The following is a 27206-nucleotide window of genomic DNA, read 5'->3' on the forward strand; positions in this document are numbered from 1 at the left end:
GAATTTACCAATTATAAATAGTCCACTTAATTTGGTGACACGGCTGAGGGCAACATACAACATCGATAAAGTTCGCCTCTCTTGAGCAGTAAAATCTAGACATATTTTGTCATATGTTTTTGACCTTGACTTTTATGAATAGTTATTGCCTCTGCAGGTATAATAGGAAATTGATTTTTCAAAATTTTGTATTTATCATCTTGTGCCAGACTAGTTTGAATCGATATTCTTTCTATTGATGTTAAAACATTATCTATATTATTCTTTGTCATATAATCACGATAACGAGCTCGTATGTTGATGCCAACTCTTGGTGTATGAAAATCTAACCATAGTGTAAATGGTATGTTAGCATCTTTACATTCGATATATTTCAAAATACCACAAGCACCATTTACTAGACCGTCTTCTACATCGATATTCTTAACTATCATATATTTAATGTTAACTTTTAATTGAATAACATCAGGCAATTCAATTGCAATATTGTTTGCTTTTTTATTTATTGATCGTAATATAATTTTTTTTTCACCTTCGGTTATGTCTTTAGAGAAAACAACTTGAGCAGTTGAAGTAAATAATTTACTTTTACAATTTCTGTTAATTCATAAAAGACAAATTGATCCCATAAAGGATTGATATCAATGAGTGGCGCCATTTGATTTTGGTTTGAAACTTGATAAACAGGTTTATCTTTTACAGGAGGCAATTGATTTAAGTCCCCGACTGCAAGTACTGATATACCACCAAATGGCTCATTGACACCAGTTATTTGTCTTAATCTTGTATTTACAAAACCTAGTACGGTAAAGCCTACCATTGAAATTTCATCTATAATGACGAGTTGTACCTGACATAATTGTTCTCGTATATTGTTGGCTAAATCACTTGATAGTTCTGGTATATTCACACCATATAAATTACATGGTAATGCAAATGCAGAGTGCAATGTTACACCATTAATCAGAAAAGCAGCTTTACCAGATGGAGCGCATAATAGTACAATTGATTTTATCATTATTTCCACCTGGCAAATTATCAAAATAATTTGTTATTAATTGATATAATGTATTTATGACCGTACTTTTACCGACACCAGCTGATCCACTTAGAAATATTTGAAATGGAGTCTTACCAATCTTGTAACAGTGTAAGATATGCATTACCACTTCTTTTTGTTTCGTATTTAGATTTTTCATCATATTGTAAAGGTCTTCTGTGGGTACTCGAGAGGGCATTGTGTATCGCATTTTGTTATTTAAATTATTAACTGTATTTTGATTTACTTTTTCATCACCAGCTTGTTGAAGAATATCAATACGTTGATCATCAGACAGTTCATAACCATCATTATTTTCGCCAAGATCATTTTCTTTGTCACAATTATCTTTGTTCACTTCTTCCAATACTTCATCAATTATTTCATCAGGAATAATAGAGAACATTGCCCGATTAGCGGTTAGAATCTTTATATTCTTATTATACACTGTTTCATAATGAACATCTTCAATTTCTACTTTTTCATTTCTCCATGGCATGAACAATGATATTTGTTCACGATAATAATTGCCGGGATCTTGCTTTAACTTATATCTTCGGTATCTAATAATAGCTGATACCTGTCGTTTTTTATCGACATCACTGATTTCTGTATCACTGTTTGATCCCTCTTTATTTTTTGTATTATTATTATTTTTGTATTATTATAGTTCGCATTTATAGGACTTGTATTTATAAATACTGCTTTACGACTTTTCTTCGATAATGACAACGATAATACATGGTAAGCAGCTTCTTGTGCCGACATTATATTACTATTTAGAAATACATTTGCAAGTGTGCGAAGTTTTTCTTTTATGCTTTTATTATTAACGTCACAGTCTTCAGCAGCTTCTCTTAGTAATTTAGATAAGCCACCATCAACTTTGCTAATATAATTTGTAACATAGCTTATTACAGCATATTCATCGAGTATAAATTGCAAATCAATATTTGATTCAAATAATTGTAAAATATCTTTATTATAAGCATTGATGCGTACTTCGTCGCTTGTTCTTTTTAAAAAAATACGTCTCTGCTTGAGAGTACTGCGTACAGCAAGAATATACTCTTCGTCAGTCATTTTAAGTTTCTTTAAAATATCATCATACTTAACTAACTGACTTTTAGCATAAAATTTTCGCATTAATTCATCAACAGCTTTGTAAGATTTAGGGGCAACTTCACCTTTATCAAGTGGCTCTAATATCATTGTTCTCTTCATTACTGGATATGGTATATAGAGTCGGCATTTTTCATCTCGCTTACCTTTATAACAAGTGTGCGAATGTTTATGAATTTGAAACTTAATATAGGGATTGTTTTGATCATTTTTACATGTGACAAACTTATCGATGAAATTAATAACTTCATCATTATTACAATCTTTTTCCTGAAATTTCGGTGCATCTTTTAACCACAATAGCATATGTTCATGTGGACTCCCACGTTGTTGAAATTCCACACGTTCATAGCTATCTTCAAGTATATAAGCACCGAATATACTATTTTTTTGTCTTAACAACCACATAAATTTGCTAACTTTATAATCGAAATATCTAGCACAAGATACAGGATCATTCCTTATCAAAGTGGTTTTAGTATTGTTATCTAATTCGTAAGCTTCTTTTATATTTAATACGTAACCCTCTGAACTAAATTTCATTATAGTCTGAAGTAATTCGGGCCAATGCGATTCACCAGCTGATAATGTTAAGAAAAACGCTGGTTTACCTAGTTGACAAATCATAGCTAATAGTTCTTTCTTCTTAGCTTCCCAAATAGCAGGAGATGAACGAATGTATTTAAACATTCTGAAGCCATCATCAAATTTAACAATTTCATCTATGTTATCTGGATTTAAGACATCTTCAGCATTCAAATTTTTATTCATATTTCTCGTTGTTTTTCTTAAACATATATTAATGCTTGATAAACAGTTCTTTTCTAAATTTTTTTTAGCCATAAACAGGACCCGTGAAGGTATGCACGATCGACGATCGTAACGTCTTACTTCTGACTTAATTCGATCCATATAAGTTATATTTCTTGGTAAATTCATTTGATATCCTCCAAATATTTTTGGAAAGCATAGTTCATCTAAATCTTCAACATTATGCCACGGCATTGGCCGTTTATTTTGACCAGGTGCAATCACGTTTACCACTGATCCACGACTTTCTGTAATGTTCATGTTATTGTCGATTAATAGAACCTCATTATTATTAATTTGGTGCATATTAATTTTATTTGTATTATTTTTCTCATCATTATTGTTGTTATTGTTATTTTTCGTTACTAATTCAGATTCAATATCGTTTACATCTTTTTCGTCGACAATAAAATCAATTTCGTCGTAAAGATTCATATTTTCATAGCGCTCGAAGTATTTATTGTCTACCTTAATGTCATATTTTTTATATAACGGTGTATTTGTAAGGTGTTTGAGTGCCTTGCACACCATTCCAGGTCTAATTGTTTCGAACATATAATGGCTTTTATGAAGAACATGACGTTTTAATTTTACTTGAATTGTTTGCATGTCATTGAAATTTCGTGGTAATACTTGCAGCATATCGTTTGCATCAATAAGGATATTTACCACACTTCCCTTTAATCCTTATTGTGGATTTAAGGCATACGGCTTCAAGGCACGGATTTGCATAAAGCTCAATACTGGTGACACCATTCTTTCTTCAAGATCAGAAAGTTCTTGGATAGTTTTCGGTATATTCACAAATTTTAACCCATTACTTGTAGACAATTTATAGATTTTACCACGATATGCTGAGTTTTTACATGTATTGCACATATAATCAGAAGGAAAATTCGTTAATTTCATCAAAAACTCAGTTCCACTTTTGTTAATGATCTTTTGTTTATTTAATTGAACAACAGAATGCTTGAAAAATATACCTTCACAGCAACAACATATTACTAATGGTGTTTCTTTTCTCAATTGAATAAACTGCAGTTTTAATCTAGCCAATGAATCATTGTGTTTATTTTTCCAATAAACTATTATACATGTTATCACGAAAGACGAGAACATCGTTAGCTCTCATGTCTTTTTTATTTTTAGCATCGATACACTTTTCGCGATTTCGATACTTAGCATTACTCGATCGATATTCTCTCATTTTCTTCTTATTTTTTATGTTCTCATTTCGTTTGTGTGAACGGCAATGCCGGAGTAATCGCATTCTTCCACGATTTGTATTATTTTCACGTGTTTTATATGTAATTTCTCTTTGTAACATTTTCTTGTGTTGAATACAGGTTTTAATTACTTTAAGAATATCGTAATAATATCGCTTCGAATGTTTCATACCGGATATCATTCTTGCTCTTCTCGAGCGTTGAGAAACTGTGGATCCTTGAATCGCTCTTAGTTTTGTTTTCATCTTTGAAATGTCATCTTTGATAAGTTGCAGTTTACGACGTAACATACGAACTTTTGAATCAAGTCGATTTTGTTTAGTAATTCTGAACTGTTCGCTTCGTCTTAACATTTGTATCCGACGAAAATTTCGGGAATTTTTATTCTTACGAAAAGTACGATTTTTTCGTAAATTTCCAATTCGTAGTTTCGTATCGATACTCTCGTTTTCTCTGTAAGTTTCGTTTAGCTGCGATTTCTTTATTCGTCGACAATTTTTCAAATTTTCCGATTCTTTATAATCTTCGTCACTTCGTAAGGACGACATACGTTTTTGAGCATCAGCATTCTCGTGTCTCTTATAATCATCATCTAGACGTAATTGAGACACTCGTTGTTTATTTTTTAGATTCTGAGATCCTTTATAATCTTCGTCACTTCGTAAGGACGACATACGTTTCTGTGCTACAGCATTTTCGTGTTTTCTATAATTATTATTTCGACGTAATTGGGAGACTCGGACTTGAGTTTTTTGATTTTCAGCAGTTCTAAAATCTTCGTCACTTCGCAATGATGCCATTCTCTGTTGGGTTTTAATATTCTCAATTTGTCGATATTGCGAATTTTTTCGTAATGTACGCATTCTTAACATTGCTTTTTCATTTTCTACGCTCTTACAATTTGCGTTTGTTTGCAATTCGCGTATAATTTTTTGTTTTTTTTCGAATTTTGTTGGTTAATTATACATGGTGAAACATGATTTTTAACTTTACCTTGTCTTTCACGATAATTTCTTTTTTTCTTTTCATTTTTAGTTTTTTGTGACTGCTTTTTTGTTTTCATTTCAGTAAACAGTATTTTTTTTTTGCTATTTATTTATATCCGATTGCTTTATGCAGACAGAAATGGAATTTATTAAAAAAAAATTATTTACTAAAATCCAATCGCTCAAAGCAGACGAATACTAAATTAACTTAAAAAAAATTGTTAACTAAAATCCGATCGCTTAAAGCAGACGGATATTAGATTAATTGAAAAAAATTATTTACTAAAATCCAATCGCTTAAAGCAGACGGATATTAGAATAACTTAAATAAATTATTTACTAAAATCTAATCGCTTAAAGCAGACGGATATTAGATTATTTTGAAAAAATTATTTACTAAAATCCAATCGCTTAAAGCGGACGGATATTAGTTAAGTTAAAAAAATAAAGAAAATAATATTTATTTTTTTTTGTTCATAAATTGATTAATTTATTGATTTATTTATTAATTAATTTTTTTTTATTCATTGATTTATTTTATTGTTTATCGGTTTTTTTTTATATATATATTACTTTATTTATTGTTTATTTGTAAATTATTTATTTATTAATTTTTTTTTCATTGATCGATTGATTTTATTATTTATTTATCTTTTTATTTATTTATTTTTTATTTATTGATTTATTTTATTGTTTATTTATTCGTTTTTTATATATTTATTAGTTTATTTATTGTTTATATATTGACTTTTTTATTTATTTATTGTTTATTCGTTAATTTTTTTATTTATTTGTTTTTTATATATTCATTTATTTATTAATTTTTATCTATTTTCTATTTTTTTTTTTTTACTTGTTTATTTATTTATTACTTTATTATTATTATTCTTTTTATTATCATTATTATTATCATCTACAGGTAGAGGGAAGAATGGGGGTGCTCGCCACACCCCGAAAGAGAAAAGACAGGCGGAGGGGGGAAATTGTGTTGGAGGACGATCAGTCGTGAGGGGAAGGATTGGAGGCAGGGGCAGAGGAAAAGATAGAGGACGAGGAGGAAATAAAGTTGGAGGACGAGGAAGAGGAAGCGGTAGAGGAAGAGGTGGTGGTCAAGGAAGAGGAGGTGGTCGCGGACGAGGAGGACGTCGAGGATGGGGAGACCCCAGAGGGCATAGAGGCCGTGGCGGGGGTCTTACCCTCTATCAGCATTTTTATGCTTAAATTTAAAATAAAAATAATAATAATTATAATTATAATGAAAAATATGACTTTAAACAATAATAATTATTATAACAATAAAAAAAAATGGTGTTTTTTTATTTTCTCCACTGGGAAGTTAGTCGTGTGGACCTTTTGGGTCGCACTTAGACCACTGCAGAGCACTGATATTTAATGTAAATGTCATCCTATTTCATTATTATCATTTATTATTGTTATTACTTTTTCGATCGAGTTCATGCCAATCTAAGTTATGAATGAAAAAAAAATCCAAGTTTTAGCCGTGTTAGGACGTTCACCAGAAAAGTTTTAATTTTTTCGTAAAAGTTTCTCGAATCAAGATGTCATGATACACAAATGATGATTACATCAACATGGTTCGGTGTTACGAAAATAGTAATCATAATTCAAGAGCAACCGCAAGACTTTACATTGAATTATACCCAAATAGTGAGTCACCATGTTCGCGGACCATTTTGCTTGCTGTTAATCGGTTAGCAACGAACGGAAATGTCGAAGTGAGACGTGAAGGCATTGATTACTCACAGCGTGATCGTGAAGATGTGCGAGAAGTGATCCTGGAATATATCCAGGAGAATGCAGAGGCCAGTGTCAGAGGAATGGCAGTAGAACTGAATCTCTGCAAGACCTTCGTACATACTGTTCTGCAACAAGAAGGTTTTCATCCATACAAAAAATTGCGGGTGCAAAAATTCCACAGTGACGATCCACGTAAACGGTTACGATTTTGCCAGTGGGTGCTCCAGCAAGAAAACGACAACCCGGGGTTTGCCTCCAAAATTCTCTTCACCGACGAATGCACATTCACCAATTCTGGGCATTTTAATCACCACAATGTCCATTATTGGGCAACAGAAAACTCGCGAGTGATAGATACTCGGCGAAGTGTCCAACGCCAGTTCAAGATCAATGTCTGGGCGGGTATTATCGGTGACAAAATGGTAAGGAATCACATTTCAAATGCTTAATTTTTAGTATACAAATGAATGAGTGTACATAATAAGAATTTGATTCTTGGTTGCAGGTTGGTCCTCACGAATTTATAGGAAACGTAAACGCAGAAAATTATGTGGGATTTTTGGAGCAAGATTTGCCAAGAGTGATGAAAACAGCTAGGGTCAATGCCGCGACACAGCGCAGCATATGGTTTCAGCAAGATAGAGCACCCGCTTACACGAGCAATGCTGCACGTCAGATATTACGACGATTATTCCAGGATCGAGTAATAAGTAAATGGGAACCCGTGGAGTGGCTACCAAGATCGCCAGATTTAAATCCTCTCGACTTTTTCCTGTGGGGGTGCATTAAGGACAAAGTGTATTATCTAGCAGTAGAAACTCGAGAGGAACTCATGGAGCGAATAAATGTGGCGATAGGTTCAGTCACTCCAGAAATGCTGCATAGTACCATCCAAAACTTTATAAAACGATGTAAATTATGCGTCCAGAATAATGGTGGACACTTTGAGCAAGATCGACGGTAAGTAACGAGAAAAAAATAGATGTAAAGATTTAACAATTTTTATAGATAAAATTGCCTCACATTACTGATGTTTCTTTCAGACTACGTGATAATGGAGAAATTGACGATGACGTATCATCAAGCTCCGAAGATGATGACCCACGTAATCCAGCTTGGAGACCCCAGGGGCAATAATAGAGATGGCTCTCGAAATGTGGCAAAAAGAAAGATTTCAATATGTGTGAAAAGCCTAAATCGACGAATATCTCTGAAAACATTAATTAATTAACAAATCATTATTATTGTATGATACGATAATGCTAGTCGTGTCGAAGTTTAAAGCAATTTAATTTCTCTAACAAATAATAGTCAGACTAAGTTGTAACTGAATTTATATGAATTTCAATAAATAAATGAACAAATTAGTATAAGCCTGATATTTTTAGTCAACTGCTATCGACTGTAATTTATTATTAAAAAATAGAATTACATCAGCGTCTTCAAAATGCTAGTCTATCGACGTTTGAACAATTGATTTCTCTAACAAATAATAGTCAGTCTGTGTTGTTACTGGATTCATATGAATTCGAATTATTCAATTAATAAATTGATATTATCCTGATATTTTTAATCAACGACCATCGACTTATTATTTATAAATGAAGAGTAGAATTATATCAGCGTTCTCAGAATGCTAGTCTATCGACGTTTAAAAAATTAATTTCACTAATAAATATTAGTCGAAATTTTCTAGAAGAAAAAATGGCATGAAGATACTGACATTCCAGACATTCTATGCTTCGGATTTCATTCAATTCGAAACTGATTCAAGGTGGATTTCGGAAGTGGACGGAAGCAGTCAATGTCAACAATTTTGATATTTGGGTAATTCCAATAAACTACTCAAGACACTGGACACTTCTGATCATAATAAAAAAAACACAAAATTATGATGTATATGGATTTTTTAAGCGTTCAAATACCGCCTCACGTTATAAGCGGATTTCAACAAATAATAGAAATTTGTAACCCAAGTGTAGAACCAGTCCAGTGGCATGAGTGGAGGCTGTACCGTCCACGAGACATACCGCAGCAGATATCAACTAATCGTTCAACAGCAAACAACTGCGGAGTGCATGTCATTACATGGGCATATTTGCTTGTGAAAGGCGTGAATAGAAAATTTACTGGAGACCAGATGTACGACATTAGAAAAGGCATAGCCACCTTATTGAGGAATACAACAACAACAGAAAGTGTGAAGACAACAACAAAACATCTCAACAAAACTACCTTAGAAGATATACAGGCGAATAAAACAGAAAATGGGAGAGAAATTAAAATATCATGTGATATACCAAATGAAAATTTAAGTACATTCAATTACATAGCATCGTTAAAAAATTTGCAATAAATGATATATCAACATGTAAAAACATTGTAAGTAAAATAAATATTGTGTATTAATTGTAAATAAATTTATTGTATAGATAATTAATAATAAAATGAAAGAAAAAACGAAATTCTCAAATGTTTCATGATTATTTTTTTCCAGTTACAACTAAGTCTAATTAATTATTGTAAGAAAAAAAATTAGTTAACTTCAACAGACAAGATTAATTCATACCTTACTCTAATTTTATCTTTCATTAGCAAATTACAAAAAAGTAGCAATTGACTGAAAATGTTAAGTTTATACTAATATCTTCATTTTATAATTTAAATGTATACATATAAGTCACCTTACAAGTCCGTCTGATAATTTTTTATAACAGAAATTGATTGTTTAAACGTCAATAGACTAGCATTTCAAGAACGCTCATCTAATTCTATTTTTCAATAATAAATTACAAGTCGATAGCAGTTGATTAAAAATATCAGGATAATATCAATTTATTAATTGAATAATTCGAATTCATATAAATCCAGTAACAACACAGACTGACTATTATTTGTTAGAGAAATTAATTGTTCAAACGTCGATAGACTAGCATTTTAAAAACGCCGATCTAATTGTATTTTTCAATGATAAATTACAAGTCGATGACAGTTGACTCAAAACTTTAGGCATAATCTAATTTGTTCATTCATTTATTGAAATTAATATAAATTCAGTTACAACTCAGTCTGACTGTTACTTGTTATAGAAATTAATTGTTTCAACGTCGTTTCTTCTTCTAGAATAATTAGCGAACCGGTGGCTACCGGTTCGCTAATTATTTTTCTTTAATTATTTAAAAAATATGAAAAATAATTAATTTTCCTTTTGGGAATCGATTCCCTATGTTATGTCCGACTTTATGATTACAATTTTTCTTTTCTTTTTTTTTTCCCTCATATATATATATTTCGCTTTATTTTTGGTAAACCAAAAATAAACGCATACTTAATTTACCGATCCGCTGACAAAATAATTTTTGTATTTGACGGTAATTGAGTTTCACGCTTCCTCATGAGAGAATTCATTTCCCATGCAGAAACCCGAAGCCCTTGCTTAATGGAAAAATTCGTTTTGTTTAAATTTTAGTTTCTCAAGCTGACTAAGCTGAGAAACAGGTCTTTATTTTAGCTACCTTACAAAGTAGAGGCTATATTTAAATAAAAAATTTCATTGTAAGTACTTTTTAAATAAAACGCTGAAATCGGAAGCGCTTACAATGCTTTCTCGTTCCGGTCTTCTTGGAAACCCCCGGCGACTTAGACCAAGTACCGAGTCTACCTGTAGACTAAACAATTTTTATCTGGGCTTTTTGTCACTGACCAGAGATTAGTCAGGACAGCCCGCGTACTTAGCGTCGCGAGAATTTTATGACGTCAGTTTGCTCAACGACGTCGAACGAGCAGTTAATTTCCTATCGAATAATAGTTTGTGACTAATCAATATTTCACGCATACATTAGTAAGCCTATACAGAAATATATATATATATTAAGACAACAACTGTTATTGAAAGTGAAATAATTTGGGTGTAATTAGAATTTAAATAAACTTCATAAAGAGACAAAACCCGTGGTACAATTAATTAATAGTGCCTCTCTGGACAACATCCCGACAACCTGCAGCAGGTTCAATCCTTCCATCATCGGTCGTAGCTGTGTAGGATAAGCTATCTACAAAAAGGTAAGGTGCACATTTTTCCCGCTATTCAAGGAAAAGTCACTCAGCAAGAAAGGGTCAGAAGGATAGAGTCCTTCTGAACGATCCCTAAATTAAAAATAAAAATTAAAAGATAGAGGAATTCTGTCCTCTATCTGAGATTAACTTACGTCCGCGCCTCCTGGGCCAAGTTCATACCGTGCGCTTCCAACGTATCTCATAAATTTTAAATACTGCAGTAGGATAAATTTCAATCCTAATTTTTCGCGCCTTTTTATTTAGTTAAACTTTCATGAAAAGTCGGACGTCACAGTTAATTTTTGGTGGCAGCGGTGGGATTAGAAGATCCACTTTTCCTTCTCCCCCTCTTGCAGTGACTTTGTCTATAAGAATCGCACTTTTAGAAACTTTGTTGGTAATAAAGAAAGGAAACTTTTCTCGCGCGTGCTTCATTCACTCGTGTTTTCAATGACGAATAGTTACTAAGCAAAATTCCCTCCAAGTCGAAATTTTCCGTCTAGGGGAATTTTTAAATCTTTTTCAAATATTTGATCTACCCCATTATTAATTATTTGACCATAAAAATCCGGGTTTCAGTAAGTTACGCCCCAATAAACTTGACAGCGTAACATCCAAAAAAAAATTTATCTTAAAGTCGCGCGATCAGAAGTTTCACGCCGTGTCACACGTTCTCCTCTAAATCACCATAAAAGGCAAGGAATTAGCGGCATTTCTCGGTAGAAACGCGCTAGTAGATGACGACAGGTGTACTCCCGCTCACCTATGAATTTTCTTAATTTTCAATAATTTGATTAATTTTTAGCGACATAAAGAGTTTGTCGCGCCACGATCATTTGTCGTCGGATAGCGGCATCGAGATTCTGTCAGCATAAAAGTCCAGAAATTTAATTAACTAAGGGTGACTACCACCCCACCAACGCTCTGGGGAAACCCCTGGATACACCCACGTATAATTTCGATTTATAAAAATTTATTTCTCTCGTGGTTCTTCCTTGTAAATTTGTTTCGTTGAGTGACGCGCATCGGAGCGCGAACGTTTGCCGTCGGATCGAGCAACTCTCGCCGCCGCGGCACTGTTTACCCTCATTTAAGGGTAACTAAGAAATTTTTAAGGGTGAGAACTGGTTGATGAAGGTGCGCAAGCCTTCCCTGCATGTCTCTGTTCTACTTTTGAGATTTTACCCCTCTCTAATTTTTGTAAATTTACGTTTTTGTGACGGGATAAGTTGTACCGCCCATTGCAGTGTTGCGAATCGATCTATCGATCTGAAGATGATCCAAACTTGCAATAATCTACGAGCAACTTGCTGAAAATTAATTGCATTACCTTTTCTCACCCCCTTTTTGATCAACATTCACCCAAAATTTTGTTTAATTCGTGAATTATTTGTCACTAAGCATCAATAAAGCATGCAACAGGCGGGCCCCGCCCCTCACACATTGCTCGAGCATCGAGGCCCCGCCTTTCAGCTGCTCGCAATAGCGTGGAGGCCCACCTCTTAACTCCTCCTTCGCGGTCATCATTTTCCCTTTAAATTCGCTATAATTCGCTTCCTGCGAATAAATAACAGGTAAACTTATTACTAATGATTTTGCTATACGCGCCTTAATTATTCAGTTCCGGATTTCGGGGGTTTTTCTTCCTTTAGGTCTCTTTTTCTTAAATCTTGGAGAAAGGGGGGCGCGGCCCAACTCCACGTGTTCAACTCAGACCACGTGTTGAGTTGTGATTTTCCTCCTTTTCCTTCTTTTCCGTATTTAACAATATAAAAATTAATTTATAATCAATAAACCTGACTGGTTGATTATATTCACCAGCATCTGGTGATTTTAATGAATTAGCTTGTCTACAATTATACATTAATTTACTTCTTTAACTGAATTACATCTACGATAAATTGATCTGTATACATAAATGCATAGATAATTACTTACATATTATTTATTAATAAATTACGGCGGAATATTGCTAAAATTGAATATTGCTACTGCAGCTTTCATGTAAATTATGCAAAATATTAATAATTAGTTATAGACGCATTGTCTCATGTCATTAAATTATTTACCTATTATCAAATTAAATAACATCATTCAATAATGAAAACTTATTTCTCCAATAACAACCAGTTACTGTCATCTAATGACTATTTAATAACTAATCATAATTAATTAAACTAGCAATGATTGGGAAAAAAAAGTAAGGGGGAATATTTTAGAAGAAATTTTTCCTCTCCCTCTTTCCTCTCTTCCTGCGTATTAAATATATTGAGGTCTTTTCCTATAAAGTCGTTAATTAATAATTATAAAACGCGAATAAATAATAAATAACTAATTTGGATGATAATTTTTCTTTTCTTCTTTTTTTGTTTTCTATTATTGCATTAACGAAGTATAATAAACAATTCCCTGATATGATAATCAGTAATTCATAAGGGCTTAGTTATTCTTACCATCTCGGTCTACTTTATCGACCTACCAATACTAGTTCGATCGCTCCTCGTATTTAATTCATTACGCTGAAATGTCGAATATAATAATAAATTGTAATCATTAATATAATATTAATAATATTAAATATCACTGCGGTTTCTTTCCTGCTGAATTGGACAAGTATAATGAATTTTATCATTTAATTATAACCACATATATGTTATTATATACTTATAAACCTATATCAGCATATTATTATATTATTAATATATATCACTAAAATATTAAATGACAAAGTGTAGTCGTCTAAGTACAGCCATTGCTCTCATTTCATAGCTCGTAAATAACCAACAATAATTCAATAATCTATAAAAAGGAAAAAAACCCATAAAAAATTTAGTTATCAATTTTCATATTATAGAAATTAAAGTTATTAACTTTCTTTTTATGAATCTAATATACATTGGAAAACTATCAACATTTCTGGATTTGGTGAATACTATTCTTGCATAAATAATTTAGGTCGTTTAAATAATTAGTTGGTCAAACAACTAAATAAACAGTACATAATCAACTACTTATTTGTTTGAATTACCACCAAGTTTTAGATCAATTAAGTCGAGTAACTAATTTAAAGAAGTGCTTTGTTAATTAACCACGACCCTGTCTACCTAAACCTTTGGATATTTAAACTAATAGAATTTCGGGTTAATGACTAATCAAACCACTAACTAAATGATAAGATAATATTAAATATACTTTAAGTAATAAGTAGTTAGTTTAACCGTTATTATTATTACTATTAATAAACCCCTTATCTCGGATATTTCTTACTTCTAACCTAGACGCTTAGAAAATCAATTTATTCTAAATCAATTTAATATCATTTAGACTCTAAACCCAACCAGTTCTCATTATTAACTCCCAAGGTTTAAATAACGATAATCATTATTTTTAAAGAGCCTACAAAAGTATTTCCACAATTATAAAACTGTGCCAACGTAGGCGAGAGTCGTGCGCTCCGATAAAGAGGGAGGGCATCACATCCCAAAACCTCGCAGGCCGATTCAATCCATTGTATTTTCCACCATAAATTTTCTACCTGCGCGAGCCAATACCCTGATATTTTATTTAAGTATTAAGATTGAATTGCAAGGAAACAAGAACGTCGAATATCGAATACATTGAGGAAAGTTTCTTTTCTGCACTAGGCTAAGTTTAGTTTAACGATTAAAATTTCTGGGTTAAGTTATTCTGCTCACATATTGTTAAGTTTATACCTATTTGTTTTCTTTTCCATCGTATGAGCTTATTATTGTTTTTTTGTTTTGTGTCATTCTTAATTTCGACTGTTGTCTGCTAAATCTTGAACCCTGCTTCTATACCGTAATACTCCGGTTCTTCCTTTCTGTTCTCCTTTGGTACGTTCCTAATCTCCGCCCTCATGACCGATGCACATGAAGACCCCCACTTCTCGGGGCATGATAACCTTCACGAAGGTGAAGGGGGCGAACAACCCCTGAATCAGTCCCAACATCATATGCACGAAAGCGTACTTAACACCACAAGTCCGTTGGAACGCTCATACTTCCCCGCGAAAGATTTTGCCTCATCGTTACCTGAATTTTCTGGAGATGGATACGGAGTGTTATATGAAACGTTTGACAGAGCGCTCACCCGTCGGCTGTACATGGTTCAATAAAACTCTAGAGTCAACTATTGCGCGCCTCGAACGCCTGGAGAAAACTTTAAACTCGAGGAACGCTCGTCCACAAGGGGGGACGACGAGCGAGACGTAACCGACCCCTCCAACATCTGTTGCAGAAATGAAAACGGTTCTGGCTCTCCAAAAGAGTACCGAATAATCCCAGGTGGCCCTGTAGTCACCATTTTCAATCACGAGTATTTCGACAAACCCCTCAAAATTCTTCTGGACACAAGCTCGAATCGTAACTTTATCAATATTCATTGTTTACAGGGTCAGATACAATTACAGCCCGTTACAGATAGTGTCAGTAGTATAGCATCTGACACCGTCACAATCTGCGGGAAAGTTAAACTAAAACTATGGGAAATAAACATCGATTTTGAGGTCACTACTTCACCGCTGGGCTCGTTTAACGCCATCTTCGACGACCCCTTCTTCGCTAAAGCGCAAGCTACTATTTCTTTTCATTCCAACACTATGGTATTGGGAAATAGGCCCGTGAGGCCTATTCATTTCAAGACACGTAAAGTCTGGGAGAAAAGGTCTCTGGCTATCTCTCCAGGACCCCGAGTTTTCGCTAGAAGCCCCCATCTCCGGGGAAATCAACAGGCTTTCCTCTTAGATACCGGCGCTGACGTGAGTCTCATCAGTTTCAGAGCTCTAAGATCGTCAGTTCCTATCGACTCCTCGTCTATCATTCTTATCAAAGGCATTGGCCAGGGAGGTTTGTTCTCCATGGGTACTGTACGCCTCAAAATGTTTGGTACTTCAATCCTTTTCCATGTCATGGACACGGAATTACCCATAGAAGGCGTGGGTATAATTGGCAACGACGTCCTGAGCCAGGAAAGAGCCGAAATCTCCTATGCAGAACAAACAATCGTTTTCCTCAGTGCTCCCACTAAGCCTTTCACTTTTTCTCGTTCTCTACGACCCACTAACAAGTATATTGTTCCCCCTCGTTCTCGCATGGTCATCGCGGTGCCCGTCCAGAATACCAATCTGACTGAGGGGTATCTACCCCGTGTCGACCTAGGCCCCAACCTCTTGTTGGGCGAAGCTGCTGTCTCTATCTCAGAACAAGGGGCGACCTGTTTCATAGTAAACACGTCAAACGCCCCTCAAGAGGTCGAAATCCCACCACAGATCATCGAGGAATTTACATATGCCGACGATGAGGCACTGGATTCTGATGACGACGATCCAGACCCCACTCTGGCGCAGCTGCCCGATGATTTGGATCCTCAGACTCGGTTGGAGCGGGTACTCAACGAAGTACCTTTGGACTATCTCTCGCCAGAATTACGCCAACACGCTCTCTCTCTCATTCGGGAAAATTCTGACGTATTTACTCCCTCAGGCGAACGAATAGGTTGCTATAAAACCAAGCGCTGCAAAATCCCCACGACGGATAATAAAGCAGTAAAGGTGAAGCAATAGAAGATCGCGCTCAAGGGGCAGGACCGATTATTGACTACAGAGACGCTAACACATCTCTAGACACGTCTAATACACAAACAAGGTCGCCAAATACTCAAACCCACCCAAGAGGCCCACCCAGAAACAACACGCCAGCTCAAGTACAATCAACGACAGAAAGAGAGATACCTACACTCACGCCCGGAGCCCCAGTAGTCGTCGAGCTCCCATACGCAGAAGACTCGGACTCCGAGGAGACGGGGCTGGTGGAGACCATTGCTGAGGAATCGACGGAGACCCCACGTATTTCCTCATCTGCACGAGAAGCGAATTCGTCTCAGGAATTAAGCGCCCTGACAGAGCCAGAACTCGAGTCCCAGAGACCCGAAACTGGGGGGACGACTCCGCCTCAAGGGGCAAGTGGATCTCAGGAAGAGATGTCTCCACAGAGGTCTCCGACTCAACCAATACTAACAACTCCTCTTGCTTCTTCTCGTAGCCTCGACGATCTGGCGTTGGCTCGCGACGACGAACGGACTCCGGTCGCTGTCATCTTCCCTCGTCATCCAGTCCCCCCGGGTATCATCGAGAACGTAAGAGCAACCATAGACCTTTATGACAGAACAATGAGAGAAAGGGAGAATGAAACACTGGTGGAAAACCAGTTAGAACACTCCATCGGGCCTGAGGGCGACCAAGCGGAGGACGAGGAGGAGTCAAGCCAGGAAGAAACAGATGAAAGCATAGGGAGCAGCGATGAAGAAGGAGAAGCCGAAGCTACTCTCCCGTTCCTCCAGAACCAGGCTGACCTCAACCTAACTCCTTTCCAAGATATGTTTTGGGACAAAGGCGCCTACCAACAACTTAATTCCCCAATCCCTTCCACGTCCTCCGTCAACCCTCCTCCACCACGGCCCCTCTACTACCCAGGCCGACCATCAACGCTCCCCACATTCGATGCAGGCGTTGTCCCGATCGCCAACTCAAGTATCCTTCCACCAACCCCACAAGTCATAGCCGATGCACCGTCGCAGATGGACGTGGAGTCTGTGACAAAACTAGCGGAAGCACCAGTTCCACAGGAAACAAGGGGGAAAGCCGCAGGACCCCTACTCGAAGCCTCCCCCACAGTCATCGAAAGAGGGGTCCAACCTTCATCTTCGATCGTGGAGACTCGCACACCGCCTCAGCCAGGAAAAGGAGTCGAAATCCCACCAGGACCGCTGGTTTTCGCCGACGAGGATCCTCATAAGGACGTACCACTCCAGGTGGCTATCTCTCCCCCGGTTCCAGAGCCTCCCGAGGCTGTGTTAGGCCTCATAACGTCTCGAGACGGACTTACTTATGTTCGGGATAATATCGTCCATTTTCTCTCAACGGACTGTGAATTGACACAACCGGTTTCTAAACTCCTACAGGCGCTCAAGTATATCTCCAAGGATGATCTTAAGGCCGCGAACCCACAGGTGGGGCAGATCTTCGCCACCCCCTTGGGCAAGCATAAGGTCTTTACGGTCTTCCTCAAACCTCATCATTTTGATAAAGTGACCCCCGAGCAGATCGTCCTCGCCTCGACAAACCTCAAGCTTGCAATCGAGTATTATCGAATTTCCTCTCTGCGCATAGCAGAAGGAGGTGACGAACTCGGCGGAAACATTCGCCCATATCTGGTTTCGGTCTTCTCCTCATGCCCGGTTTCTATCATTCTGGCGCAAGGAAAGATTGAGTATCCTTCTGAGGACAAGAGACCCGAGATCATCAGAGAACCACGACACCCTGATGGGAGGTCACAGGGGGGTCGTAAAAACATATCACCGCATCAGGCAATGGTTCTATTGGACCGGCATGAAACAACAAATATATGAGTATGTACAGAGTTGCACTACATGCCAGACCGAGAAGTTGAACCGCATCAAAAGGAAGAAGCCAGCCATCATCACCGACACTTCCTTTGAACCTTTCGAGAAAATATCGATAGATACCGTAGGCCCTCTGGAGATGACTCCGGACGGCAATCTGCACATTCTTACAATCCAAGACAACTTCTCCAAGTTTTGCTGCGCAGTTCCTTTACCTGATATTCGGACTCAGACGATTTCGGAGGCCTTGGTTACTCATTTTATTTGCTTCTACGGGTGCCCTAAGGTCATTTTGTCTGACCGTGGTACCTCCTTCACTAGCAAACTTCTAGCCAAGTTAGCCAAAATCCTGAGGATTAAGCGGGTTTTAACATCGGCATATCACCCGCAATCCAATGGCTCGCTGGAGAGATCACACCACCCTCTCGTGGAATACCTTCGCTCCTTCGTTACGACATATCACGATTGGGACAGGTATCTGCCGATGGCCATGTTTAACTATAACACTACGGTCCACACGGCCACCCAGTTCACTCCATTTGAACTTTTGTATGGTAAGGTGGCACGCGCCCCTACCGCACTCCCTGACTTCTCGGAGATTAACACATATCCAGAAGCCTTGGAAAATCTGATCACCCGACTATCAGAGGCTTGGCGCATGGCGCGAAAAAATTTGATTAGAGCCAAGGAGAAATCAAAGGAACGCTCTGATAAAGGCATAAGGGAACTTTATCTTCAGAAAGGTGATTTGGCCTACGTGTACGGGTATAGAGGTGGACCCCTCCTCGTGGGTATACCTGGTAACTCTGCCCTTATTATAACGGGACAGAGGCTAAGAGCCACCACTACCACTACCTCCTATATTGTCATGTCGTAGATCTCTTAAGAAGGCACGTTGGTATTGAGTTCTTAATAACCCAAGCCACAGTCGTCGGCCAGTGCGGGGTGTGATGATCTAATCCACGGGGGTGGCTAGATAATCGCACGTAGACCGCTTTCCGGAGGTCCGTCCTTCCTCCGGAAACATTGTAAGACGATACTGCGAAGGTTATTTCATCCTCCATATTTGATTGGTCGTAAACGAGGATTCATCCTTTGGTTTTCTAGTTTACAAAGGTGTTCCTCGAGGCCTTGGCCGGCCCCTCCACTGTGGCGCCTGTGATGTGGGCAAGGGAGCGTGTTGGGCAAGCCCAACACGTTCCCTGTTTTTCTTTTTTTAATTCTTTTTAGAAAGCAATACGTACCTATACAAGTACGCCATGGAATTTCTTCAAAAATCTTTTTCTTTTTTTTCTTTTTCTTTCTCTGTTTTCATACTATGTTTACTATACTACATATACACTACCAAAATATGTGTCATGTCTACAGAAATGCACATAAGCTAACCGCCCAGAAACTTTATGTTTTCAGAACCAATACGTATCTCTAAACGACACGTTTCTCGATACTACACATATCACAGGGACTACCGCCCTCAAGGTACTAAGCAAAACATGGAATCAAGCGTAAATAAGAAAATATCCGCAAGTAAAACCGGCCCCACTCGGAGTTTGCGGCGGGGCCATTACTTACGCGTGAGGCCAGAAAGGCTGCAAGAGTCAACTGGAATCCACACCAACAACAAGGATGGATCAAGAAGACGACCCTGGAACATGGAAACCTCAGCACCAGCAGAGGTCCGAAACGTCCGACAGGGTGTCAAGTTGGCCTCGCGCGCACTGCCTTCTGGCGCTCTCGCCCACAGCCAGTCTCCGAACCTGGCCACGCGTACGCGATCGCGATCGGTCCGTCCCAACCACGCGTCGCGACATGAGCTTGCCCAGTCAAAGGCGTGCTTTGTGCTCCTAAATCGACTGGATGCTCGAGTAGGCCCTATAGGCCGAATACTCCAAATCAGGAACTGCTCGGTAAGCCTCACCCGACCAAAAATGAGCAGCCCCCCCGGGCCCCGCATTCTTAGCATAGAAAGAGTATCTCTTGACCTCTCGCAATGGAGAGCTGCTGTTAGGGCTCGACAGCGGGTCTCCACAGAGGCAACTGATGCTAATAATGATAATAGTAATAATAATAATAACAATAGCAACCATATTATTATTATTGATATTAATAATAATAATAATGATAATAATAATAACAGTTGCGATGCTGCCAATGCTCACGATCATTGTTGTTGTAGTTATAATGAAGACAACAACAATGTACTGTTATTACAGGAGCCCTACTCCATGAATGCCGGTTCACAAGGCTACGCAGTTAGAGGATTTGGCCAAGCCATAGTCGCTGCAAAAACCCTTAAACGGGAAAAACCCAAATCGGCCATTGTTGTAGTCAACCCTCTCCTCAAGATGCTCTACATAGACGAACTAAGCACTGCACACTGTACGTGTGCCCTCATTGAAAAGCTTGGATATTCGTTCTACGCTATCTCACACTACTTTCAACATAAGGACCCAATCGAAATCCATATCGGACACTTAAGAAAGGTCCTAACGACCCTTAGAGGCAAGCAAGTTCTTATCTGTATGGATGCGAACGCCCGATATCCTCTGTGGTCACTAGACGTCGATACCAGAGGGGAAAAGCGTGCAAACTTCCTCACCGAATTCGGTCTTGAAGTTCTCAATAGAATTGAAGAAGGCCCCACTTACAGCTCCCCAAGAGGGGAATCGCACATTGACGTGACCGTAGCTACTCAAGGACTGTCACAGTACCTTAGTAAATGGTCAGTCGAGAGAGAGTGGGTACAGGGATCGGACCATATGGCCATCGGAATCCAGCTTGGTCGAAGCGAAGTGCAGGGTGCAACTTACACGGAGACAACCCGACGGTTCAATGTCAAAGCAGCCGATTGGGAAGCCTTTGGAAAGCTGATACCCGAGCTAGAGAGCACACTTTCCGCTGGACCACCGCTGGACTCTCCGATGAACATTGACAGATTCGCTGTCACTCTCGCAGATGAGTTAACGGACATTTGTGAAAAGTCCATGCCACGACGTAAAGCACCAAGGAAAGCGAATCCTTGGTGGAATAGCCACCTATCCTGCCTGAAGCGCAGCGTTTACAGACTACGCCATAGATCCCAACGTACCAAGAAGCTTGGTACAAGCGCCCACCGAACCACGACGGCGAGACTCCGATACCGCCAGCAGGTAAGGATGTACTCCAGAGAAATCAAAAGAGCGAAGACAGACAGCTGGAAGAAGTTTGTTACAACCCACGGGACGAGGAAAAATGGGACGTAGTATACAAACTTGCAGCTGATAAGATCCAAGCCGAAAAGGTCATGAATGCGCTCCGCACTAAAGAAGGCGGCGAGACCTTGGACTTCAAGGAAACAGCCGAGCGATTGCTGGCAGTTCATGTAGTCGACGACCACCCGGAAAAAGACACAGATAAACAGAGCAGATTAAAGAAAAACGCTCTCAACCTACCTAACACAGAGGATGCAGAACCATTCAACAAAGAAGAACTGAAGCAAGTCGTCCGAACGCTTAAGAACGGAAAAGCTCCAGGACTAGACTTGCTAGAAGTGGAGGCCGTTAAACGCGCAATCACGTACCTCCCAGAAAGATTTCTGGCACTATTCAACGAATGCTTGAATCAAGGTGTCTTTCCTCGGGCTTGGAAGGAAGGTACAATTCGTATGCTCATGAAAAGTCCCGACAAAGATGTGGCGGACCCTAAATCATACCGCCCTATATGCCTTTCATCAGTACTAGGCAAAATTTTCGAAAGACTTATAAAAATTCGTCTTTCAGCTAGCGTCCTTAAACAAGGAAACATTTCTGATCACCAGTATGGATTTATGGAAGGACGATCAACTGTGGACGCGATACTGACGGTGCGAAGAGCGGTGCAAGAGTCCACAGAACGTAATGTGGTTGCACTACTCTTCGATATCTCAGGCGCGTTTGATAATGTATGGTGGCCCTTAGTCCTCGAGGGACTAAAGTCACGAAACTGCCCTAAAAATATCTACAAGGTAATGCAAAATTACTTTACAGATCGCACAGTTAGCCTATCATGGAGAACTGATTCAACCACAAAAGTGGCCACGCGTGGATGCCCCCAGGGATCTGTGCTCGGCCCACTGTGTTGGAACATCATGTTCGATGATCTTTTAAAAACACTTGATCAGTCCGAACATGGAAAACGATACGCAGCATACGCAGACGATCTAATCGTCATCATTGATGGCAATTCAAGGGAGGCACTTGAAGCCAAAGGACAGGCAGTTGTTGACACAATACTCAATTAGTGCAAGAATGCCAAGCTCGAGCTGTCAAAAACGAAGACGGAAGCAATCTTCATAAAGAGAGAAGTAAAACTCAGAGGCAAGAGGAACTACAGGGATAAAAACAATCCCAACAACAGAGAATATAAGCCACACCTAAGAAGAAAGAAAGATAGGCATGAATGCAAACCGCCCAAGATTACAATAGATGGCAAAAAAATAAAATACCCAGAAACGGTTAAGTACTTGGGGGTCTGGTTCGGAAGAGATCTTAACATATCCATGCATATCCATAAACGACGGGCGCAAGCGGAAAAGTTATTCCACAAAATAAGGCGCCTTTCGCGAATGCGATGGGGACTTAATTACCATACCTGCCTAACCCTATATAGGGGGTGCTTCCTGCCGGTGATTGCTTACGCGTCTCCGGCATGGAGCGACTCGTGCAATGCTAAGGACTGGCTGACGCTTGCGGCCGCACAGAGGAGCGTCTTGGGAGTTGTGGCGCATGCTCGCGCATCCACTCCGAGAGACGGCCTCTGCGTGGCGGTGGGCGTCCCACCTATACGCATAGCGATTAATGATCTCAACGCGCGATATACACTTCGCACCGATGAAGTAGTAACGTACAACGGCACTAGAATCTCCCTAAACGACAATACGTCAGGGGAGACGACGACGCCGATTATGAACCTCAGATTGCAGACGACCAAAATATGGCAGGCAGAATGGGATGCATCTGAGACGGGCCGCAAAACATATCACTTCTTCCCGAATATAGCAGACAGGCTCGATAACCAGTGGATACGCCTGAACAATATAATGACGCCAATATTCACAGGACATGGTATATTCCGAGCACACCGTGCACAATATGCCACCGAAACAGACCCAACCTGCCCTAATTGCAATAGGGGAGATGAGGACACAGTGGAGCACTTCCTGCTGCACTGCCCCGCATACAAAGACAGACGCACGAGCCTCATGGCAGTCATAGAATCGGAAACGAATGTTGACCTCAGATCAACATGGTCTGAAATAGCGCCGAAATTTGTCCAAACGAAGGACACATGTAGGGCCCTCGAACAATTTGTCAAGCTTTGCGGAGAACAAAAATTGTTCGAGGAAGTTAAAAGAATCCGCAATGCGGTAAGAGAGAAAAGGAAGGTAGCGCGAACTGGAGTGGTAACGCCCAGCACACAGAGTGCACAGAACCCTCCATCCCGCAGAAGTAGTAGGTCATTACCATTACCAGCGCCGTAAGAAAGCATAGCTCGTGAACTTCATTGATCCACACCTGAGTGTTGTCGGAGCACCTAGGCACAGGTTGCAGGCCTGCAATCTTCGCAGAACACCTGAAACCTGTGGATCAAACGGATAGGGATTCCCACCTAACAATGCTCAACAAACATTCAAATTCAAATTTTAACTTCAAACACAAACTTTAACTTCAACTTTAACTTCAAACTTAAACTCAAAAACTTAAAACAAACAATAATAATAATAATAAACTTTAATATTTCAGGAAACATCAAAAACTAACCATTTTTCTCTTTCAGCTGTTGACAATATAACAGTGCTCCCCTCAAACCAAAAACAACTGGGGCCGCCGACCAAAGCGGATAAAACTGGTACTACGGGAGACTGAAATCCAAGCCCGCATCCGGAGCTGCAAAGTCGAAAAACGATATGCAGAGAGCCGGGTGTTTTCGGTCAATTGAGGTTGGACTCGTAGTGGTATGTCGTAAGGCCTTGGGCTAGATGCGTGTATCCTCGTGCCTTTATAAAGGCGCAAGTATATCACGTCCCAAGTAACGCCGTCACTAGAAGTAGAGCTATCCCCAGAGTTATGCCCGTTAAGGCGAGGTACTCAAACAGGGAAACAAGGCTTTGGCCTACGTGTACAAAGAACCACGGAAGGGCAAGTTGGACGTGTACTGTGTCGGTCCGTTCGAGGTGGTGGACTTCACCGAACACGGTAACGTCGTCCTAGAAACGTCCGAGGGCGAGCGTTTTGTCAAACACCCGGAAAAACTTAAGAAGAAAGTTGAGCGTTCCAACTCAGACATGCTCTCAGAAGCCCCGGCTTAGTTGCGTAGTCAATTACGCCAGGGCTGAAATCCTTGTGGCTAGCTTGCGCATGACACCTTCTATTGCATGTACAAACATACAGGAACTGTGCTCTACACTATCCCGCATCTAGCATCCACCTTTATTCATAGATAACTACACTCTCTCGCCTAATTAACTAAATGGTCTTATCTTGTTTTTGAAAAAAAAAGGGAGATGTAGCAGCAGGACCCCAGACTCCAGGGGCCAGGACCATGGGTAGTTCTGACTCGATTACACCCTGGATCTGCGAGGACCGGCCGGCAGGGGGTCGCTGCCCAAGGACCAGCCCTCCCCTCACCGGGCCCATCACCATCCAACAGCACCCCTTTCCGCGTCCTGATCGACCACCCCCTGCCTCTGCAACCCCCTCCCCGGCCTGACAGGTTTTCCGACGCCGAGCTCCAGGCCATCATCGAACGGGATGGGGAAGTTATGCGCCTGCTCTGGGAATTCGTGGATGAAGTCCGTCTTCTGGAGCCAGGCGAGTATCCTTCCCTCAACGAGTTCGATGAGGTCTGGATGCGGGCCTTGGAAATCAACCTGACTTGCCGGAGGAGGGTGGCCAGGGTAAGGAGGCAGTGAGTTGAGCGGGAGCGGAGAAGGAGGGAACGCCTGGCCAGGAGAAGACGTAGGGGGCCTCCAGCGGCCTGAACCCGCTGCCCACTGCTCGGTCTGACGCCGCGTGGGCTAGAGGAGCTGCCGCCACCTACTAACCATCACTCTCCTTATTATTATTATTATTATTATTATCATTATTATTATTTTTATTATTCCCCCTTTCTAAATAAATCTAATAACTCAATAGTTCGGAATTAGTTTAATTAAATAAACCATATCAACCATTATATGCCCAATCTAATCCCATCCTTATATTCATTTCGAAACCAACTATAAACTCCACGAAAACTTCTCTGTCTAGATTGGAATGAATTAGCTAGTAATACTTCAAATTTTATCCACCCGGTCGGAGCTATTTCAAAGGGCTTGGGCAAATCTCTTTTCTCCTTTCTCTATTATATACATATATTTGTATTCTACGCCACTACTCTAACGTTATTGTAATCATGATACTAATGGACTTCCTAGCCACCCCCCACTCTCTTTACCGGTGGCTACTATTGTCCCCTGCCCCTTTTCGTCTCTTATGGCTCTTTATCTCCTACCTTGAGGCCTCAAACTCACACAGTGATCTTTTATCATCGAAAGAAGGACGATGTCGAGCCACACTGGTTCTCCACCCCAAGGGAAGCAATCCAACCCAGAGACCGTCAATCAGAGGCCTTGGAGCCCGACTCAGTGCATTCAGCCGAGTTCGAGTGATGGTGCTCCTCGAAATCCTACTGCGTAACACCTCCCCCCTTAAGTCAAGTCGCATCGAGAAGATTAACGATGTGACTTGCTCCGGTGTAGGAAGATGCTGGTTGTTTTAGCTGGTGGTTGGTCGTTGTCCTCGGTGGATTCCAGTTGCTCCCGTAGCTTGCTGTAGAGGATTGGCGTTGACAATGTCATTTCGACGCTTTCCGACGTTTGAGCTTCCGACGATGCCACTGGAACTGACTTCCTAACTGCTGGTACTGGTTGTTCGACGACAACTTCCTCCACTGTTTCGTTATTTACTAATTTCTGTCTTAGCTTCTTTTGTTTTCGTACTAGTTTCTCGGCGACAGTTCCCCAGATGGCTGCACATAGATACACGCTGCAACCATAGACTCCGTGGAGCGCGTAGCCGTGTAGAACTGTATTAAGTAGCCATACTATGGTCTGATAAATGAAGATTATGGCCATGACCGGCGCTGGCAGAGCCGAACTGAATGAATCCTCGCCACACCCTTTTTGCTGTACTTTCAGCAATGTGATTGAGAGTATTTTCGTCGAGTAGTTTTATTATGTTGAGAGAATTTTGCGGAATTTCCTGACCTGCTGCTCCTCTTGCTATTGTACTGAGTAGAGCTGGTTTTTCGACAGGAAACATGATCCGATTTCTCAACTTGTCAAGATCCTGAGATGAGTATATACCAGACGTAGCTAAATGTTCTGGCTTTTCATAGTTCCAAGTTGATTTGGTCAATGGTTGAATCTGCTGTGGTGTTGGTGCTCTGATGATGTCTGGAGTCACGTGAAACCACGTACCATCGATGTTGAATCCAACCGGAAGCATAGGGTTGCAGTCTATAATAGTGCCTCTTTTTACTAGCACCCTTGACTTTGGTGTTAGAAAATGACTTTGATTGTTGTAGGTAACTAATAACTCGTTGTAGCAGAGTTCAGCTCTCCTGAGTTTGACTGGAACTGGAACGCACTTGATGACGTGGATGAGCTCCCTTCCGATCGTGGTGTAGTAGCCTGGTCCTTTCATCAAGACGTAGCCAAATTCGTCAGGTGTATGAGTTGAAAACGCCAAAGAGTTCATTAGCACTGTCCTTTCGAGCTCACAGCGGCGATAT

The 27206-nt window shown here is 39.6% G+C and overlaps 1 protein-coding gene across 1 annotated transcript; it reads left to right on the top strand.

Annotated features, from left to right (window-relative positions):
* The first annotated feature begins 20641 nt into the window (after window positions 1-20641).
* LOC118070602 (uncharacterized) lies at window positions 20642-21658 on the top strand. Its single transcript, XM_035089306.1, has one exon. It carries the CDS (start codon window positions 20642-20644, stop codon window positions 21656-21658), a length of 1017 nt encoding a protein of 338 aa, XP_034945197.1.
* The last annotated feature ends 5548 nt before the right edge of the window (window positions 21659-27206 follow it).

The sequence above is a fragment of the Chelonus insularis genome, unplaced genomic scaffold, assembly GCF_013357705.1.
Source record: "Chelonus insularis isolate UGA/USDA-ARS -01 unplaced genomic scaffold, ASM1335770v1 contig_65_pilon, whole genome shotgun sequence".
NCBI classification, from domain to species: Eukaryota; Metazoa; Arthropoda; class Insecta; order Hymenoptera; family Braconidae; genus Chelonus; species Chelonus insularis.

What these genes read in the sequence shown, in the direction of transcription:
- LOC118070602 (XM_035089306.1), top strand. Translation starts at nt 20,642, where the DNA reads ATGAATGCCGGTTCACAAGGCTACGCAGTTAGAGGATTTGGCCAAGCC.